Genomic DNA, 23,064 nt, shown 5'->3' on the forward strand with positions numbered 1-23,064 from the left:
AGACAACCATTGGACCATTTCTGGTTTTTACTTCTCACATTTTGCATGTAAGAAATATTCCCAAGGCCACAAAAAAGATTTGTGAGAAACAATAAAACCAGACTCTCTGGTGAGGGACCAGTTGTCTCTGCTGGTCTCATTTATGTGATTCTGTTGTAATATATGATTACACATCTGCTGGCAGACGGAAAAGTTTTACTAAATGGGAAAATCTAGCTGATATCATAAGGATCATTTGAGATTTATTAGAAAGTTATCTGGTGCAGACATTTTCCCTGTAAAATAAACCCACACAAAGTCCTGCTAAATTATTCACCTAGAGGCCTTTTCCTCTGACAGTCTAATTTCTAACTTCCATCTTCCTTCCTTAGACTTGGTCTTCCTCTTTCCTGACACCCAGTCTCAGTTTCCTTGCCTGCTCAGATCCTTTTCCAGTTTTCCAGTATATGCTCAGCATCTATGTCCCCAGATTACTGTTTTCCTGCTTCTACATCTGTATTTATTCTGAACCTTTTCCTTTGGTTCCCAGACTGCTCGGACCTCCATGGATGCTCAACTATATTCGGTAAGCCCCTGCCATCCCACAGACCACTGTTCTGCGCAGGACTCTGCCCTCTCTGGTCTCTTGCCCTAGTGGTTCTACCCTGCAAGGCTTTATTTTCCCAGCTGTTTACCCAGCACAGTAATTCCCATTTGTATATTTTCATCTCACTATGCTGACTTTTCTTTGGTCCTTCTTCTGCTGTTTCTTCCCATACCTTATCTTACACCATCTCTGCCCCTTTTTTGTTCCTGGGGTTGTCATTTGCAGTATCTACCTTGTTATTTTACTCTCTCATTTGAGGATCTCATCTGGTTGTACTTCCAGAGAGGCTTCCAGCTCACCCATCTCCCAGTCTCAGCACCCTTTTATAATAATGACTCTTTGCTCTCTCTGTTTTTCCAGTTTTCTATCCCCATTTCTTCCCAGCACCTCCTCTAGCCTCACCAGGAGCATTTTTTATCCATTGCTAGTCTACCTAATTCCATCTATTTGTCACACTCCTTTCTCTGTTTCTAATTTACAGCGCTTGTTCCATTTTAATTTTCAGTTGAACTTCTCTCCATTAACAAGTGTGTTCTCAAGGGAGGGGAACTGGGGGCAAGGAGAGACAAACTCTGCTTTTAGATCTGGAATATAACACTGCCTTAGGTCATCAGGTGGGAGAAGTCATTACAAGGATATTGTAGGCAAGTTTGAGTAGCCCTGACCTGTACCATGATAGCACACATCCCATCTGGTCAGCTGGGAGTCTGGAGCTCAGCTAATGTTGTCAGTCTTCAGAATTTTTAGTTACAAAATTGTGATGTACAGTTTTTTTCAGATCTTGTTTGAATTTGGAAGGACTGGCAGCTAAAGGCAAAAAGGCATACACCTGGCACAAAAACCTCTCCTGCCAAATTTAAGTCCAGATTTCAAAGCACTGAAGCAGCAGAACATGACTTTTTATCACTGATGGCAGCATATTTTCTTGTTTTGTGACAAGCTGGTGCTTTTATCTGACATTTCTATAAACATGAAAATTAAATAAAATCAGGGTATGGAAATACTGCAACTGGAAAATTTAATCTGATATAACTGAAGTTTGACATTGCAGTATGTGAAATAAGGAGCTAATAATGGGAAATGTCAAATATGCATGATCGTAGATGCAACTACAATCCCTGCTGATATGAGCAATAGCTTTAAAAAGTATGAATGTTCTAAATAGTTGAGGATAAGTTGTAAGCTGAGCTACATCTCTCAAAATTATCTGATTCCTAACATTCAACTAATGGCTGGATTTATCCCTTTGTGTATAGCAAAACTACTTTTAAAAACTTGCTGGAGGCAGACATTATAAATTCTCTGCTTTCTAAGGCCAGGTTTGACCACGGTAATTGCAGAATCTGACCTCGTGCAAGAGAGACCACAACATTTTGCATACTAATTCTTTTATTTCACCTATAACTCACAGAGGAACAGCTCAGTCGCTGTTGGTGTATCTGAATCCAGCTATCCACATGCATGGATTCCAGATGGTTGTTTCCTGGGCTGGATTCAAGGGAAGAGGTCAAGCCTAATGGCCATAATGACAAGACTGTATCTTAATGGGAACACACCACTAGCAAAACATTCCAATTAACAGGGGATGTACTGAGCTGAAATAAATGGTTTCAAGTGATGATCAGCCTGGTGTGAAATTATAAACTCCATTGTTATTATCAAAATGACTAATTACAGCTCTGATGCATAATAGCACACCATTTTTTAAAATCTGGGGGACTAAACTGAAAATGCATTTAGCCTTATGCAAAACCTCTAGGGAAAAATGAAGGCCGTGTAATTTCTAGCTTGTATTTTTATTTAATTGGGGCGTTATTTCAGTACAAACCATGATGTAGTATTTCTTTCCCCTTTCTCCAGTCTTTTTTTAAATTCTACTGTTTCTACTGGATGTCCTAATTAGGAGACCCATACTGTATACCCTCAAAAGATTTAAGGATTTCACTTCAGCTAAGTACCATTTTTGACTGTGAAAAACAAAAAAAAAAAGGCACAATTTAACAGGGAAGAGAAAACCAGGGCAGCCAGGCTATTCAAGGAAAACTGACAAGTAGGAATGAGTTTTACATAAGCATTGTAATTCATGTAGGTGGTTCTGTCTTTACAGTTTTCTAACACTGTATAGGACTAAATTATGTTAATTTCTTTTGTACTTCTGTGTAAAGAAATCCACACACTTTTTAGGGCTTTATCTTCCTTTTGCCCTACAGCTTTCATATCAAGCAAGTAAATGTTAAAAGCAGTTAAAAGCAAGTCTGAATCTGTCCTCTCCATTAATGGGTTTTTAATTTAAAGGTCTTTGAAACTCATCCCCGTTAGCTCAGCCCAGGAGCACTGTACCACTACTGTCTGATGCCATGTGCTGGCAGACTAAGTCCCAAAAAAAGAGTGGCAGTTCTTCCACCACTGGTTAAAATTCTCAACTAATTCTGAATGATGGGAAATAAATCAGATTTTTCTATTTAGTGGAGTTCATTAAACAGGTAAGGCTGAAGATGCCTTGCAATTACTGTTCCCTTTTTTTTAATCTCTCACAGGTGCACTGAAAACTGAATGCACCCCTTAATAAATTACAGTCTTATTCTTTGTTGAAGATTCCAGGTGAAGCAGAAAAAGTGTAATGTTTCTTTAACTGTACACTACCCAAAAATAATTTTATTCACTGCAGCTTGACATCATGCAGAAGATAAAAAGTCAAAGAATAGATTAAATTAAGGTAATAGGAAAGCTAGGTATCCATATTATTCACTCATGGTTTACAATATACTTTGAATAGTGCAGTCAAATGTACAAAACATTGTACTTGTGCTATAAGTCATATATGATAAACTCAGGTTTTAAAAATATATTTCATTAAAATCTTTATATAAAAATTATTTATGACTCAACTAATTATCTATAGAATTTCACAATGTCAGTGATATTTATGATTTATAAAAATAAGTGTCTTAATTACAGAATTAGAGTAATTTAGTTTGAAAGAGACCTCTGGACGTTATCTAGTCAGCAGCCCCTTTCACAATGAGGGCAGGTTGCCTAGTGACTATTTTGACTGTCTTCAAGGATAGAAACTCACAGCCCCTTTGTGCAACTTCTTCATCATTTAAACACCTTCAAGGCATCAACAGCCACCTTTGCTGTGAGAGCACATGGTCAGTTCCTTGTCCACAGGATCTGTGGGGCCTTTTCTGCAGTTGTCAGGGTTAACAGCTGTTTTCCAAAATACAGAGTTTGCTTAAAGAAAAATCACCAAGTTGTGAAATCCACTGCTTTTACTGTGATTCCCTTTTCTTTCATTTCCCTTTTCTTTCTTTCATTCGCATTCGATTTTCGTGCTAGTTTTTTGACCCTGAGTCTCAAAAGCATTTTTGATGTACAAATTTCATTTGTACCTAAGACATTTCTGAGGTTACCTTTAGGGAACTCTGCAAGATGAAACAAAGCAGATTTCTATTTACCTTGAAAAGCACCCAGCAGCTAGTGTCATACAGTGGAGACATACTGCAGCACATATTTAATAATGAGAATGGACAACCTTAAAGGTCTGGACAAACTCATCAAGAAATATTGAAAACTTATTTTTTTAGACATGCAGTTTCAAAATTACATTCAGAAGCAAGGCAGGTTTTTTTGGGTTTGGTTTGGTTTGTTGTAGTTTTTCTTTTTTTGTAACATGTTTCTAAGGGGCTAGTTTTAGAAGTTTGAATTCAGAACGTTCATCCAGTAAGTTTTCATTTTGAGCACGTCAATAGACTGTGGTAAGGGCAACATACCTGTTATGTCAAACCTAGGAATCTTTGATTTTGCTTTCTTCAGTAACCATGTATAGATTGTTTGAGAAATAGATGATACCATTCTAACATATGAGTAATAATCATTATCTTGAGCACTCAGATTACTTTCCTGAACAAAAATTTTACCAGCATTTAGTATCCATAGTGGAAGGGGCCTTCTTAACTTTACTGGTTTCTGATGGCTCTCATTCAAAGCCCATTGACTCAGTAGGAAAACTAGAATAGCCTTTAGTGCATCTTTGATTAAAGGCATTTGATTTTAGGGAAATTGAATAATCTATAAAATAAGGATCAGGATGTTTTTCTCTTGTAAAAGTAATTGAAATTCATATAAGGAAAGAACAAAGTAAGCATTATTACTCTTTTATCTCTATTAAATTTTGTTTTATCAGTTTTTTAAAAAATTAGTTTAATAAGTAATTTAAAGCATTTTAGGGCCTCATGTATTTGGCATGTGATTTGGTTCTTTATCTTGAAGTAAGGTGGTTACTATGGAAACAAAGGCTTTGGAAGATTTGCATCACTGTTAACTTCAGGAACAAATACATTATTATGAAAACAAAGAAAACAGAGATATTGAATTATAAAGTAAAATAAGTTCCGTATTAATTACAAAAATCATGGGTAAAAGCTAGTTTTATATATTCAATAGGAACCACTCTGGCAGAAACAAATGAAAAATATGGACGCTAATGGAACTGTCATTTCAATATTCAATAATATTATCTAGAAGATGTAATTTCCAAAATGTATGTCCCATCTTCTGCATAAATAGTTACAACAAGGTGAAAGGCTTACCAAAACCAACTTCTTTTTCCTATCAGAGTGTAACAGCAATTTAAAGAGTAGAGTCTCTCTTGACATAGTTACAAACACAATATAGGGCATGGTTCTCCTGGCCCCTCCTCAGCTATTTACACAATTATTTCTTGGCCATCTCACAGACTTGTATGTTTGTGCTTGGGGTGAACCAGCTCATGTGCAGAACTAAGGAGTCAAAAGCCTTCACTCTGGGAAAGCTTGACATCCTGAGGGTTTGCAAGTCTTGCCAGGCTTTGTTTTCCAAGCATCTGGAGATGCAGGAAAGTGTGGACCAGGCCAGTAGGAATTAGAGAGATGTCAGTTCTCCTCTCCTCTACGTAACTCACTTTGTTAATGGCACTGTAATGTCAAAATCAGGGAACAGTTGCATAATTGACATAGTTCCAGACTGGGCAAATCAGCTCAAAATGCAGCCATGAAGCTCAGCAAGCTGGAATGAGAGGCCAATCTAACCCGTAGGTTGATTTCATTGGAGGGTTTGCTAAAACACATCCATATGTACACGCATGTCCACGTACATCCACAGAGGGCCATACTTAAAAGAATGAATCAGTTATAGATACAGATTTTTAACTAATAAGAGTGGTAAATAAATCTTCAGTTGTAGAGCACCACGCTTTGGAAGGGACTTCCCAAGATGATCTGTTTCAACCTTTCATGTAAAAGAGAGCCCAGATGACTATGCAGACTATCTGTCCAACTGCATCTTGAAGACTTCCAGTGATGAGGACTCTCCCTTGTCCCTGGGGAGGCTATTTTAGTAAATGATTGTTACCACTGTTAAACATGTCTTTTTTACATTGAGGTGAAATGTGTCCCAGTGCAACTTATACCCATTGCTCCTTATCTTCTCTGTGTGGCTGCTTGTGAAGAGACTGTCTGTTTGTAGATGCCCTTTAAGTATGGAGATATTCTATGAGGCCCCTTGAGCCTTCACTTATCCAGGGAGAAGAGATCTTACTTCAGTCAATGAAAAAAGGAGGAAATTAAAAAGTTGTTGTACATGAAATCAGGCTCAGCACTCAATCAGTATTGTGTGACCTCAAAATATTATTGATGAACATGAGCAGAAACACCAGAGAATACTCTGTTCTCTCTCTGCACCCCTTGCACATTGCATTATTCATTCATTTCACTTTACAGAGCATGTATGAGCTCCTGTATAGATGTATGCTTTTTTATGTATGCTTTGTATGGCTAAAGAGAAGGTATTCTCACAAAGTCTGTAGGCTCAACTCTCTACAATGGATGTAGAAAATACAGATGTGAAATAATATACTGGGTAAATAAAGTTCATATCTTTTCTCCAAAGAAAACTTTGTCTGAGATCAAACTCAAACTGAATTAATTGAAGGCCTCAAGTTGAGACTTCCATGTGTTTTTCAGTTTTAATATCTTCCCAAAGTGCCATGAAAAGTATGCTTATATAATCAGCATTGACTCATGTTTTCAGCAGAAAAAGTTTGGTACCCTTGATAATAGGCAAAACTTCAAAGGCTGTCATAAATTAAATGAATAATTTGTCTGGAGGAAGTCGTTATAAATTTGCACATTATGTAAATGTGTCAAATGAAATGTTAAGATCTCCCTCTCTCTCTAGGAATAATTGGATTTGCACTTCTCTCTAAATTGCTAGTCTTTTCAGAAAAATGTAAAGTAATTTATTTTTCGTTACCTGAATGCCTGTAATATTATGTTTACAATGTTTACAGAAAAATAAGCAAAGCTGTATGAGAGGGCTCAGGCAAGCTCTTTCTACATTTTACTGCTGTTATCCCACCTGATGTAAAGATGATCAGCAGGCCATGGAAGACTAGCTCAGTTTTGCATCCTTAGTTTAGGTATGCTAGAATGCATAAGATGAACCATTCTAAGATTCTTTGTAAATCATTCAAAGGTCATAAAATCATAGAATATGCTGAGTTGGAAGGGACTCAAAATGATCCTTGAGTCTTACTCTGGCTCTGCACAGGACACTCCAACAATCCCACCATGTATGTGCCTGAGAGCATCGTTCAAATAGTTGTTGATCTCTGTCAAACTTGGTGTTGTGACCACTTCCCTGGAGAGCCCGTTCCATGGACCAATCACCCTCTGGGTGAAAAACCTTTTACTGATATCCAAACTAAACCTCTCCTGACCCAGCTTCATGCTGCTTCCTTGAGGGCTGTCACTGGTCATGAGAGTGAAGAGATTGGTACCTGCCCCTCTGCTTCCCCTCATGAGGATGTTGATGACCACAATGACGTCGCTTCTCAGCCTCCTCTTCTCCAGGCTGAACAGACCAGCCTGCTGCTGGTCCTCAGCTGCTCTTCATATGGCTTCCCCTCAAGGCCCTTCACCATCCTCATGGTCCTCCTTCGAAAGCCTCCAATAGCTTGAAGGGTTTTTGACATTGTGGCACCCAAAACTGCCCCCAGCACTCGAGGTGAGGCCGCCCCAGCTCAGAGCAGAGCAGGACAATCCCCTCCCTTGCCCAGCTGGCCATGCTGTGCCTGATGCCTCCCTGGACAGGGCGGGCCCCCTGGCTGCCAGGGCACTGCTGACTCAAGTTCAACTCGTCATCAACCAGAACCCCCAGGTCCCTTTTCATGGCTCTGATCTCCAGCTTCTCATTCCCCAGTCTGTGCACACAACGTGGGTTGCCCTGTCCTAGGTGCAGAATCTGGCATTTGCTTCATTACTCACACTTCTAGAGGACCATCGTTTTTGCATTTGGCATTTTGGAGGAAGAAGAGGTACCAGGAAAGTGGTCTGTGAAAATTATGATGATTCATCTGAATTTTTTAAGATGTTAAAGAAAGGTTGGGCTATACCTGTCACTTGCTGTTCTTATAGAAAACGGACTGTGGATTCAAGTGTTTTATTCTCTATTAATAATAAGAATTTTGTTCTTAATTGAGCATTTATTGAAATCTAGTATATATATGCCCTTATAAATTTCTTTCATTTTCTGAGGATTAAATGCTCTCTTTTCTGACAACAGATTTACTAAATTTACTAGGGCAAATTTGTATGCTTAATATTAAGGCCATAAACAAAGAATCTCATCCTTATTTCATCAGTAAAATGTTCAAAGTCTTTTCCTGTTAGAAGATGTAGAGTTGTTATTGATTGTTCAGTTCTCCTAGAGAACACACAGTCTTTTCCTTTGTGTTTTGCCTTTCAGGTGAAAATCTGAAATGCCAAAAAAGCAAAGTTCTAACTCAGAAGAGTACAAAACAATGTTTTATGAATTGAAACAGACCTGTGTTTGTGAGTTTGAAATCTTACAGGTGCACATATCTGGGCTTGTACTTGCACTTTTTTTCCTAAAAACATCCTTTGATTTCATATGATATGATCTATCACCTTGCAAATTACAGCAGAAGATTTATTTTTAATGTATTTTTAAAATGTTTTGTGGAACCAGAGTTCTGTGGTGATATCACAAATATTCTGACACAATCCACTAATTCTTAACTCACAGAAGTTTTATTTCAGTTTTACTTTTCAAACTGTGTGTAATCAGAAATAAAAAATAGAAAAAATTGTTTAGTACATAGTCATGGGATCTCAATTATCAATGAAGTAGAACAGCTTGAGTTACACTTTATGGTCGGGCATGCTGCAAGTGATTATAGGAGCACAGTAAAAAAATACTACAAGAGTACTTGCAAAAATACCTGCTTGAGCCAAAACTCACTGCTTTGAAGTCTCCTCATGCAATTGTTCATACTAACACGAACAACTCATTAGTTTATACAAATTGATTAATTCACATTAGTAAAGTGAAACACATCTGTGGTCATCTGCAAAGCTGAGGTAAATGAACAGGCAAGTCTGCTGTGGCTTCCACATGGAATGTTTGCTTCTGGCTGGTTTGATTTTTTAATCATTCCATATATATTAGCAAGGACTGCTGAAAAATTAATGCGTCCCTCCTTTACTGGCCTCTCAAATGATGGTTGGATTATCACTGAATTGATTTCACTTCTTTGTGAAAGTGCACTCCATTATGGAGTGAAAAACAGTATCTTAGCAGGGGAAGGAGTTATTTCTTTGGCTGTTCTGCTGTCTGCAGCATGCATCCCTCACCCCCTGAGGATTTTCTTGAGCATCCACATTACTTTCAGACTTTCCTCCCAGAAATTCTGGTCACCATACTCTACCAGCAAAGGAATAGCCAAAAAGTGAGTTCAACTCAGGTTCATAAAGTCTAGCAGGAGGTGAGTGGCATGTTGTAGCAGCAGCTGGACAGGTCACAGCATGACCAGAAAAAATGGAGCAAAATTATGAGCATGTTTTGGAAGTCGGAGTAGTGATGGAGATCAGGATGTCTGGGAATGGAGTTGGATGCACTGATGAGGTAAGGGAAGGAAAAGCCTTTAACATTGTACATTAATGAGAGAGGATGATCCTTCTGCCTGCTGAGTGTCTTCTTGGTATGTTTTTCTTTCATTTATCAGTTGCAAAATGCAAGGGAACATTAGGTGCTGGATTTGTCATGGTTATTTTTCTAATGGATCAGTATTTAAAATATACTCAGAACTTTAGGTTTCCAGCTAAAACTCATGAGGAGTTTGTTGCAGTTTTGGTTTAATTTTTGCCTCTTTTAGTTTTGGGGTGGGTTGGTCTTTTTGGTGGTAATAGTGGTGTTTAGTGAATTTGAAATCTTGAGTTGATCTCTGAGGAAGTATTGTCAATAAAGACTATGCAGGTCAGAACAGAAATTTAACCTGACTATGACAGGAATATGAAACAAAATCTACTTCCAAGTTATGATCTGTACTTTGCAATTTATACTCCCTATTTAGTTTAAGCTCAGCTCACCACCATCATATTATTTTAAGTCCCTAAGTATGTAATTCTACTAAGAGTATTTAATGTTGCTATCTGGTTTTATCCATAGCAAATTATAAAGTCAAAGATTTAAATATAATAACATCTCTGTACCTGAAATTTGAGCCAAAGATTGATGCCTTGGACTGGGTACCTAGAATAGAGTCTAGTTAGAGTTAGAGAATAAAGTAATGGCAAATTCTGAACAAACAATATTGTCCCTTGTAAATGTGGCATTTCCATTTTAGACAGCGTATTTTTTTCTAAATATGTATGTACTGCAGACAACCCAATGCACATCATATTCCTTACAGAGAACTACATTTAAAATAATAGTAAAGGAGGCAGTTTTACAATATTTATTGTGAAATGAATATTTTACACATTATAAATGCTTCAGGTGCATGAATAATATAAACAGGTGCTATCAAGGAATCTGTTCTGGTTGCTTTTATTTTTTCTAGATATTTTCTATAATTTAAATAACAATAGAAAAAGTCTTTTAATATATTATTAGATCCTTTTTATTCTTCTTAATCTCTTGTGTCTCTTTACAAAGATACAGCAAAGCTGCTGTTAAAAAAAAAAAAAGAAAAAAAAAAGAAAAAAAAACCTGAAAAACTTATGACCATTGTCCATCTTGGGTGTAGCCTCTGCAAGGCTTTTGCACTGCTCAAGGTGTATCTATTGAAGGCCTTTAATAAATACCCACTCTATTTTCTATCTCTGTCTAGCTTCTGTTCTAGGTAACCAGTCCAAGACATAAAGATAAGTATTTTAGTAACTCCTAAATGTGAGGCCTGGTGCTTGGTCAAAAGCTTTGTATAGAAAAATACTGAAAAAATTATACTATCTGGTCAGCTTGACAAGTATTTTAGATGAATGTTTAAGCCTTCTATTCAAAAAAGTTGAACTTAAATCGAAACTTGAAAACTGTGGGAAACTCAAGTTCCCTAAACTTCCTTCAGGACATTTACTCAATCTAGTAGATGGTTTTAGTTTGCTGAATAGGAAATAGAGCAAATGAGGAAAAGAAAATGGAGAGATTTACACTTCTGTCTAGAGCAAGCTCTAACCATGGGCAGCAAGGCATTGAGCATGTGACAGAATGAGCACCAAAATGGACAGATGCCAGCTTTTTTATGGTATGCAGTCTGCAAGGTATGGTATATGGTATATTCACTGCAAGGAAAAGGTAGAGCCATCAATTACTTCAGCGAGGAAAAATCAGAGTGCTCCAGAGGGTCATAATTAGCTGATGGTGTACTTCTTGGCAAAATTTCAGAGGGTTCATAAACACAAGAAACAAACCCCCATAAGACACAATTGTAAGTGGTGCTTTGATTAGTATACTTCACCCTATGCCAGAACTCGGGCTTAGCTGGTTTGGTGACACTTGCCTCATGCACCATGACAGTGGGATCAGCATTTACCAAAAGAGGAACAGTTCTCTGGCTTTCCTTGGGTTTACCAGTGGTGCCTGTATGGCTCCTAATGTGCTCTGGGGTAACAGCTGGGAGTATGTCGTGTTCACTGATGCACCTGTTTCCTCCCTACAGTGGAACTGCCCAGACAGCCCCTCCCTTTTCTTGAACTGGAGCTGCTGGTGTTCTGTGTTAGCCCAGCTGCTACACGCTGGCTGCCTAGCAGCAGACAAGGCCAGTGTGAGTCCTGGGTGTGCCAGACCTTCTAGCCATGCCAGGAGATGGACGCACAGCTTCATTCTCTGGATGGACAATTAATATCCTCATGAGGGCAGTCAATAAATATCCTTCAATGTGCTGTTTGCTATACTGAGAAACAAATGCAGAAGGGTGCCGCTGCCTCAAGTGTCAGCTTTATTACAGGCCAGCAGAAAGATCTGAATTTGGCTTGTGACAGTTCCACCATTGTTTCCTAATGCAGACCAAATCACCACATTGACCTTCTCCATTTCTTACCTCTCTAGCTGCCCTTTCTAACCTGCTAGCTTTGCATAATACCGAATTGTTTCTATACATACCTGCTTAGATAAGATGGAATTTTTCAACCGCAAAATGCAGTAATATGTATTGACTGATTAAACCCAGATTTTTTTTCCACAATAAAACCTCTTAAATAAATACAACTTTCAGAAATGTTTAGGCAGACATCTGTAGAAACCCAGACTTTAATAACACTGCATAAATTTTAGTTCTTTAGATAATATTTTTGGTTTGTTTTTGTATAGATGCCTGTCACTAGTTAGGTGGAAAACTTAGAATTTCAGGTTTTGGAATGAATACTTCCCAGATCTTTCTTGGGCAGGATTACATTATGCATCTCGTGGGCAGGAGCTTGTGTTGAACTCCTGGTTTTAAATACATTCCATGTCCTAGGAGGCTGGAAGTACATTTAGCTAGGGTGCTGCAGGACAGCTGTGCAATAGTTCAAGTTGTCCTTAACCCCCTTCATTGCACTGGATTAGCCCATGGGGAAAAGAATGAGTTTATAAGCCCTCTAGCTCGACACAATGAGTCTTTAATGACATGCATTAAATTCAGAGAGTCTGGTATTTGTTTTGCTCTTTTAACACTTCAGCTTCCAGTTTGACTTCTGCATTGAGGCAGGAAAAAAAGGTCTAATATATTGTGGCCTCAAATATATTTTTACACTTTCTCAAACCTTTATTAACTCACATATCAGTCCAAACTGTGTTTTTAATGTGGTAAGTTGCTAAATATGTTCCTTCTTGATCCTTGATTCCTGATTATTATTCTTATCCTTCTTTGATTAATGACTCCTTAAAAAAGAAAAAAAAAAAAAAGCCCAGATCCCAAACCAAGTTAACATTTGGTTATCTTCTAATAGCTTAATTGAAAAAAAAAAAAAATCCCAACTTGTCCTATCTAGTCAGTCAGTCAGTTTTGTCACTATCTAAACTGGAACAGAATTCTTTTAACAAGTTTGAATGCCTCCATTTAAGAGAAAATGCTATTTTCACTTCATTTTATATGTCCTTCTGTTACAATAACAAAATAACTATGAAAATAAGTATGCAATGAAAGTTTCATTGACCTGTATTCTGTATAAACATGGTCCCTGCTAAGGGCAAATAGGTTTTAAGTATATTAATTGTTTCCTTTCCAAACTTATAGTACGCATCAATGGAAAACTTTTGCTATAGGGTGATATATATATAGCTCTTGTCCTGTTCTTTTTCGTCTGAGGTCCCAGGTATGAAATTTCTCTTTCTCCAAAAGAGAAGAAGCTGTAGAGGAAGTCTGAAGAGCAACTCGCAAGACAGATTAGTGTAGTTAAACAAAAGGGCAGAACTGCACTTACAAATGGCAGGAACCCCTGGTATATTTGAGGGCATGGCTTTGCAGAGACACGAGAATGTAATTGGAGGTTCTCCCTAGAATACTGCTTCCTCAGTTAATAAAGATTTTATGTGGTCAAGAATTTGAAGTGCTTGGATTTCCTTCAATTTCCACAATGTCCCGTGTTAAATAGAGATTAATGAAAAATTGTGGCATTCCTATGAAATATGGAAATATTCAATACTCAACTTAGTTAACATCACTGGAGTCATAATGGTTTCCCATGCAGATATTTTCATTGCACTTTTAATAAAAATATTCCTGGACAATTAATTAACAGTGCAGTATCTCATGGGTCTTTCCTTGTGATATACTATAATCACATGAGGTAAAAATCCTAGTTCCCAGGAGTCTATCAACATCATAGCTCTTATTTCTTTACACATAGGAATGTGGAGTGCAGTTGTCAGGCTCTGCACATCTGAGACTTGAGGTCAATCATTCCTATTAAAGCGTTACTATTCCCTGGCTGGAGAAATACAGAGTTGATCACATGAATGCTACAGAAGAGTAGTCATCTGTTTCAGAACAAGTACATAGAATAAAAATTAGCTTAAGTTTTTCCATGTGCACCTGGCATGTCCATTTAAATAAAGAACACCAAATGAAGCTCACATATACCCCAAACCTGTCTCAAAACCATGGTTGATATTCTGGCATTTATTCTGGATTTGACTGGCAACTTTTTTAATAGGTTAGACACAAGTCCTGGAGTCAACAGGACTAGTTCATGGGGTATGTCACTATAAGGTGAAAATATAACTGGAGCACATGCAGCATAATGCCTTTGAATTCGGAGGAAAACATTTCAATGAAGATGTGTTTGCATGGACTGTGTTAGTGACAGGGAGTATATTTATGATCTCTAACCAGCCTGCAAGTACTAAAGATTGATGTGCCATGTCAACACCACCCTGCTTTCCCTCCCTGCTGGCTTGAGTAAGTTAGAACTGCAATCACACTTCTGCTTTGTGATGTTTTATTTTTCATCTATAGCTGTGTGGCTTTCAGTTACACACTTTGACTAACTCAGTCTGGAAATGTATAAACTGTTTCATTTTGACTGTTTGTAAAGAGGTGATGGGAGGGGTGCAGTGGTTCTCAAGAAACGTATGTAATTACTAAACTTGAGTTCAACTATCCAAACTTGTTTTCTATAAACCAGGAGATAGCCTCAAAATGTGCTTTACTCTGGTCAGTTCTACACTAGAATCAAAGGAAATGCAAACTGCAGTGAATGCTTGCTGACGCTTTGGTCGTGGTGGATTTGATATAAGTGGTGATCAGGACTATTGTTACATATTCTATCCTATAGTGCATGTCTTAGCGCATACAGCAATTTCAGTGTATCAGTTCCCAAAGCTTTCCAGTAAGCAGTGAGTGGAAAATTCAAATGACTGCTTATATTTGCCACTGGGAGAAAGAATAGAATTTTTAATAAGAAAAATACAGTTGCTTTACTTCAAAAGGACTTGAAAATTTCATTGTACCTGATAGCTATCTGGTTTTTTTTTTGTCTTTTTAAATGGACATTTTCTATGGAAAATGTCTCTGAGAAGATGCTCTTGGGAATGCTTTTATTTTGTCTGCTGTGATGTAAGGCAGGAGCACACAACTCAGCATTTCTCTTCTTTAGAAATGTACATTAATTTATTTAGAAGCTTACATTAATTTATTTTGACAGCATTTCCAACTCTTATAGTAGCTTAGGATTATCTGTTTATGCTACCTTCTTATTTTAGACAAGCAATGCTTTGCGTGAGACTGGTAATTTGGCAAAGGGCATGGGTTCACATTTGGTTTTCATAGACTGATAGATTTAAAGACTAGAAGAGACCATTATGATCATCTAGTCTGACCTCCAACTTCAATCAGGCCACAAGCCTCACGCAATCGTTGCTGCAACATGATCATGACTTCAGCAGCAATGTGTTCATGAGCTAGACAGCAGCTTAAAAAATGTCATCAATACTGAGTTGCCTTCCCCTAGTTTTTGGCATTAATTTTCCCAGCTTAGACTCCTGTCCCTGGATCATATAATTTTATAGGCATGCAGAGTCAAAATGAAACATCATCCTTTACTGTCCTTTTCAATTACATGTCTGTGGTTTCATCTACTTGGATTTATCCCAAGATTATAGGAATATTTATGTTGTATAATTGTCAGACCATGCTAAATGGACAGTAAGCATTCTTTTCACTTTATACTGTTGCAAAAACAGTTTCAAAGCATGCATGGAATGTCAAGATCTTGGGCTGGATCTACATTAGTAAGTTAGGAAGCATTCAGCCTTGCTTTTGCTTTTGGAGAGCAGTTTGCATCTACTGAGTTAACATACGTGAAGCCTGCCCACAGAGCAAATACAGAGCAACTATTGTGCTTCTATAAAAAAAATACCACCAGAATTTCTAAGAGCCATTTTTAATAGGCAGATAACAGCGAAAATTAGCAACTGACAAGAAAAGATAGGAAAAGGAAGGTGCAAATGTTTAAGAAATTGTGATTTACCTAGAGCATTACCAAAAATACAATTGTAATTTGGTTTGCCCAACAGAACAGCAGTAGAAGATTAGGTGGGAAAAAGGAAGGTACTTGGAATCAGGTTACTGTGCTACTCAATTTCACGTGTACTCATCATGTGAGAGCAAACTTTCTTCAGATTTCAATCCTGGCTAAAACTCACTCTCCCAGGAATTCTGGTCTACAACAACTAAGTTAATTTTCCAAGTTGGCCGGACCTCCAAATCTGGCAGCGTTGTCTTACGCAAGTGGGGAGGTTTCTGGTGTGGATGAGAAATGAGGTTGCAACACTTTGGAAAGCCTCTGAGCAAACATCTGTTTCTGAAATTTAAATGTTCAGGCCTTTTCTGTGTCCCCCTACATGGAGTAAAGAAAGAAGGCAGAGCTCAAAGTCTGCAACTTTACTATCACATGGTAGCTAAAGTGGCTCCGTGGTCTGTCTGAGAAAATAATAGGGAAAAATACTAGAGGAAGATACTGCCAAGAGAAAATCTGAGTAAACATACTGCAGGAATTGATCAAGTTTTATCAGCTTTAAAACTTTCATATCAGGCCACTTTTAAGAGCTGCCATTCAGTACTGCCCTAGTGAAACTGGAAAGATTGACATTAATTTCAGACAGCAGCCACCAGGTTCTGTCATCTAGTAAAGCATTAATAGAAACTGATGTTCTTCAACAAAAAATTAACAAAATTCTGATTATCCTTGACTTAAAAAAGAAACCCCAATCTCTTGCATACCAAACTACATGGAAGCAAAATTCCAGGCTTCCCATATTGAAAATTACACAGTTCAAGGAGATAGAGCATGGGAATGGATTAACTCCTATTTTTCTAAGGCAACTCACTTGTTTCATAGTTTTCTTTGATTTTCACAGCAGGAAATGCAGAAGATATCAAGAGACCTGTGTGAAGCCACAATAATATATATGGGTTTATATTTATAGCCACTGGATAGGAAACTTATTCTAAGATTTTGTTCTTCATCCCATATATATATATATAGATATAGATATATATAGATATAGATATATATATATATATGTGTATATATATATATATATATATATATATATACATTAATATAGATTATTATATCCAGATGATTTTGGAAATATCATGCATATATATAGATATATATGTATATATGTGTATATATATATATATATATACACATTAATATAGATTATTATATCCAGATGATTTTGGAAATATCATGCATATAGTAATCTATATAAAATCTATGGGTCAATACATTTCTGTTTCAGAGTAAAATGCTGACTCTTCATGTATTAATGGAAGTTGAAGAGAAATAACCTTCAGTTATTTGAAATCATTGCAGTGTTCCACAACCGTTTTGAATATATTTTTTCTTCATTGTATATATAGGTGCGAACTGCTAGTATTTTTTATGTATTAGATAACCTCAATCAAGAATACACAATTTTCATTGAAACATTTTAGTGTAAAATATTAAAACATGTAAAACATTAATGTATAAGATTAGAAAGTTTTATAAATACAATTTCAAGCATATTTGCTCATTTGAATCATCTTAAGGAACTGTTTATTGAAGGCAAAAGTTATCTGATATTGTAACTATATATGATATTTTGACTTTGCATGTGAGTCTCAGTCCTGCAAAGGGACATCTGACAGCACAGCCAACATGCCTTTGCAATTAAGATTGTTCACAGTATGGCTTATGGAAATGTAAGATCCAGCACAAACAGTTTGGTAAAGATGCCTGTTCTTGTTACTCTTTGTTTTAATGGGCTATGAAATAAATGTAGTGTAGAAGGTATTTTTACAGTCAGAGCTTGTCATACACAATATGCATGGCTCTGCTGGGAAGAAAATGCCAAAATTATGTACTTCAAGCACTCATCACGCTTCTTGGAAGGGTCATATACATAAAAGCCACCAAAATGTTGTGTTTTCTTTGGTGGAACAGAACTGCCTGCCTCTCCAGTGCTTACAGCTTCAACCCTGGTATATGCCAAAGAGTGTATCATTCAACAATTAAATACTGCCATCTTCATTTGTTTGTAGCCACATGCAAAAACGGGAAGGAAACTGCATGGCTGCAGAAGGGGAGAGCAAAGAACAAGGTGTTTTAAACAGCATGAAATAGGCAGGGAATAACAACACCAGAAAACACACACACACTCTAAATGTGGGTATGGAGGTGGGAGTTGGGGAAGTCAGGTAAGTTAATGGTAGCTGCAGGGGCTGAACTGATAGAATAGATACACCAGAGGAAAAGTAGTAGTGTGAAGAAAAGAAGGTCATTAATAAAAGATGAGGAGGGTTGAAATTAATGAAAGTTCTGCAGAGACACTTGCAGCCCTTGTCAGGAGAAAAGCACAGGACTCACTTCTGGTATTCCTGTTCAGTAACTGCAGGGAGTGGGTCAGAGCTGTCACAAACCTGCTCCTCATGTGCTTGGGTACCTCTCCTGTGGATGCAGGGAGGAGAAGGAAGGCTGAAACATTTATTGCTAGATCTCAATCTCCCATGCAATTGCAGGGAGCCAGGATGCAGCCTCAGATCTGTGAGCTGGAAAGGTCTTTGTATTACCACGGTTGCAGATATTTATGGCAGCCATAATCAGTTGATAAACACAGAAACATGCCACAAGTTCTTGCTTAAGAACAGTTAGTGAAGGCAAAGTTTGTGAGCAGGTATTTCATTCTTATCCATAGAAAAGATGTTTTTCTTTTGAATTATTTATTAAAAAATATAACTCTACTGAAGTAGGGAATAAAATCAAATCAGTCAAAAGCTCCCCAGTACTTCAAATCCTAAGAAAAAAGTACTGACCACTTCTGATACCTCAGTTAGCAGCAGGGTTTTAAATTCAGATGTTAGATTGAAAGCAGGAAATAACGAGTCAAAAATGTTCTCAGTTAAAATAAATATTTATTTTGGAGAAATATTCTTGCCTTTTCTGGTCTTCTCCTTACTCAGTTTTTTCCTCCTGATGCTTAATCTAATTATTATTAGGTCCTTACAAAACCTATTTGCCAGAATTCACTCTTTTCTTGAACTTATTTGCTCTCTTGTCTTGCAAAGACAAAACATCTAATCTAATCAAACATGTAATGGAACATATCAATATGAAAGTCTCATGTTCATACCTGTGTAATTCGATTTTTCAAATATTCACCAAAGTATTAAATTCTTTGAATTTTTTTTTTCATTTGTTTTTACAGCAAAATTTGGAGAGTAACCTCACCAACCTTATTAAGAGGAACACTGAACTGGAAACTCTTCTGGCAAAACTCATTCAGACCTGTCAACATGTAGAAGTGAGTATGGCCTCCATTAGAAATTCTTATAAACTTAATTGCATTCGTTTCTAGCATCCAGGAGCAAACATTTGAACAAAAAAAAACAAACAAAACCCCAACAAAAAAAAAATAAAACTAAACAAACAAGTGAAGAAATTAATTTAAATAATGGTAAACTGATTTAACACTTTTTCACTGATAAGTGGTATTCTCAATATAGATAACCTCTCAATATAGATAACCTCCTTTACATTCCTTTCTGTCCTGTTTTAATTATGGTGGGTTGCTATGGCCTCCACTGCTACTATCCTTGAACACATCACTTACTACCTGTAACATTTGTCTTCCTGGGTCCTTTGTGAGATAGAGGAATATTTACAGGTGGAAAATGAAGACAAAAAAATAGGAAAACCCAGATTCCCAACCTCATTTAGGTTTCTGTTTACCACTGGTTTTGTTTTCATTTTCTTTTTTTTTTTAGTCATAAGTAACTATCTAAATACATATCTGTACTCAAATGTCATACATGAAATATATTTATCTTCCAAAGAAGACAGGTCCTTAAAGGCCTTTTAGTTGCTTCACTTACATATTCTTCTCTCAGTGTCAAAAAAATTCTTTAGCAGGGTGGGATCTGAACCTATACTTTTCCCCCCAGAAAAGGTGAAAAAATGTTCACCCAAAAAAGGCAAAGCAAACAAACAAACAAAAAAAGAAACAAACCCAACCCAACAACCAACCAAAGCCAAACAACCCCCTATTCTTCCAAAGAGATCATCTTATCTTTGTTTATATCTGCTCCACTTCTCTAGAGCCTCACCGACTTCACAGAGTTAAATAAAACCATAGAAATCTACCCACAGTATAAGACATTAGGTGAATGGTTTAATTCCTTTATATAGGCACCAATAACGCCAGGCAGAACAGCTGGAATGGCATTGAATTGGAATGATATTGAGAGACAGAGACAAGGCACGGTTTCTTCCTCTGCATCTAAAACTCTGAGCAAAGCCCACGAAGCAGATGGGCTCAGGACAGCATAAGGCCTCTTCTTCACTGGTGGCCTGTGTCCAAGATGTGTTCGATCTGAAAACTGTAAAATTGCTCCTCCATCTTCTCTGCAGTTCTGCAATATATTACCAGCTATAAGTTTAGTGTTACAAAGAATCCAACTTGTTCAACTGGTAACAGATGCGCTACTGTCCCTGGAGTCCTGTTTTAGAAAATTTCTCTGTAGACATAAAGCAATCGCAACATACTTGTTAATGAATTCCTACCATGTTTTATTCATCAAATTAGTCTAATTAGCATTTAAATTAGCTAAATATTAAGAAATGAGTTTCAGTCAAAACCTTGGACCTCGGCTGTGCTGGAAATTGAGCAAGTGGGGATGGGGAAGTAAACTTTGAAGTTATCTCTCTTTCTCAGAGCCCTGTGAAAATTTCAGCTATGATGTGCATATCTCCAGCATTGGAGAAACTGTGGCTTAGATAGATTTTTGAAAAGTCAGTACACTCTTTTTCTTCTTGCTTGTTGCTTGTTCAGGAGAGAAATTCAACCCAAGACAGAAACCTGAATTAAAAATTAAACAATATATTGGCTAAAACATTAACAATGCAAATTCACAATTACAAAATATAAGGAAAAGTTTCCAATAACTATATTAGTTTTGACATATGAACTCACTGAAATGCTGAAACTGAACAGGAAGTTAGTTTTACAGCAAATGCTTTCTTTTTCATGACTAGATATATTATATTACAGGTAATAATGCAAAATACATTGTACATAATTTGTAAACCTATAAAAACATACTAGTAAATTTAAAGAATTTTGTTACCTACCTTGATTTTCCTTACCTAATTTGAAATAATTTTGATTTAGATTCTGGGGGCTTTAAAACTGGTTAAAAAAAAAAAAAAAGGAAATAAGCTTTCAGTTTCAGATACAGTTTGAACTTTGAGAAATAAGGAAAGGAAGGAAATTATTATTATTCCTTGTATTAAAGTTACCAAGACTTTACTCTCATAGAGATAAACTTTTAAAAGTCATGCTCACTAACATTTATTTGTAGCTATAAACAGTAACATTTTTTAAGCCTTTATCACGTCTTAAGCCAAAAAATTCAATGTTACATGAAAATGAAAAAGGAATATCTTTTTTGGTTTGATATGGAGCAGAAGCTGGTGTTTCCAAAACTGAACAACAAACAGGCTCTGTGTGTTTTGAATAAATTAATCCTTGCTAGCCAAACCAAATGTTGTCACAAAGCCACTGTTTCTCATCTCAAGTGAGCAGTCAATGGCTTCCCAGGAACCAGGTTTATGGCAGATTAGTGATCCAGCCATGCATCCTTCTCAGCTGTACTTTCATCCAGAGCAAAGGCCAAATCCCAAACTCTCTGTTTTAAAACAAATGCTTATTCTTTTCTGAAACACTTCTTTTCATTTTTTCTCCCACGAGCACACAAGGACTGATCAGCAATGTTGATAATCTGGAAGCTGGAGGCCTTCCAGCCACTGGGGAGGGGTATCTGGTTTGGCCTCTCATCACAGCAATGGAGACATAAATCTTGCCTATTTTTAGATGGAGTTTATCAATTTATGAGAGGATTTATCCTGATGGAGAACCTGATCATGGGAGCCTCAAGAAGTTCACTTCCAGTCTTGCATTCCTATGGGTGATTCTGGTCATAACAGCAAGAAAATCTTTGTGAATAAATCAAGCCATACCTTTATTCTTTACTGCTTTAAGTAAGATATAACATTAAACTAATATTATCTATTAGTTTAATGTCATACTTATTATATAATTATATCATATAATATAAAATTATTATATAATATGAGATAATATTAAATATTACAATAGTAATAATAACAATTTTAGTATCTCAATGTCTGCTTTCATGCCTAACATGGATTAGCTTATTTGCTTATGGCAACAATTTTTAAAATTCCATTTTCTCAAAGGGAACCACACCCTGAAAGGTTATTGCTTGAGATTATAACACTCTTTTCTGACCCAAATCTTTCTGTTTAGGAGCACACTGACACACTTGTTCTACTCATCTTTCGGACACATCTCTAACATGTTTTTCATTTTATTTTTCTGTCTTTCCACTCTCCCTCCCTTCCTCCTGTAATCCTGTCTGTCATTACTTGGTTTTGCAGAAACCCAGAAGGCTGTTAATCAGGAAAGCTTTGTTTTCCTTCCTTACAGACCATGGCAAGTCTACAAGCTCATACTTCTGGCCTGGCTGCGTTGTGCAGAGCACGCTCCCGCCCGGGGCAGCGTGCAGGGCTGGCCCTGCTGAGGCAGCTCTGGGCTCACTCCACCTGTGGCTGCCTCCCCTGGGACAGCAGGGTGGGCTGCATGAAAGGATAAACTGATTCATAGCAGAAAACAGAGCTTTCTCCACGAACTGAGAGAAGGGAATAGAAATGACTACTACTTGGATATGTAATTCTTTGTAGTCCTAGCTCACAGCATTCACACTTCCGATAGGATCTGTAGAAAACTTTTTTAAGAGCGTTGAAAACTCTCTTGGGTAATTTTATCTTTAAATTTTCTGCAGGGGCCTTGTAGAAGCCTTCCAAAGACAGTGCTGTAAAATTGGGATTGACAGGCCCAGGATACGGCCCTGTAGGTGAACCCCAGGGTGACAGCACCCCTGAGGCCGCGCCAGCCCTCCTCCAGGTGCACTGGGTGCTGGAGGGCCCCAGCGTGGCCTCTGGCGCTGTGTGGCCCTGCCTGTGGGCGCTGCGGCCCTGCCACCCTCCCCGGCACGCCTGCCTCATGCAAGCTGATGGCGGCTGCACGCCGCTCTGCTGGCTGGGCCTCTTCCAGCTGTGTGCAGCTCGGGATTTAGCCCCTTCTTAGCTGAA

General features: G+C 37.4%; 1 protein-coding gene across 5 annotated transcripts in view; it reads left to right on the top strand.

Annotated features, from left to right (window-relative positions):
- Positions 1 to 23,064, top strand: part of MID1 (midline 1) — a 172,893-nt gene that overhangs the window by 110,540 nt on the left and 39,289 nt on the right. For all 5 annotated transcript variants that reach the window (XM_068180077.1, XM_068180076.1, XM_068180075.1 and 2 more), the window contains one exon: positions 19,100 to 19,195. In XM_068180077.1, coding sequence (XP_068036178.1) covers positions 19,100 to 19,195 — 96 coding nt within the window. The remainder of the gene's footprint in view (positions 1 to 19,099; positions 19,196 to 23,064) is intronic.

The sequence above is a fragment of the Anomalospiza imberbis genome, chromosome 2 (assembly GCF_031753505.1).
Source record: "Anomalospiza imberbis isolate Cuckoo-Finch-1a 21T00152 chromosome 2, ASM3175350v1, whole genome shotgun sequence".
In the NCBI taxonomy this organism is placed as follows: Eukaryota; Metazoa; Chordata; class Aves; order Passeriformes; family Viduidae; genus Anomalospiza; species Anomalospiza imberbis.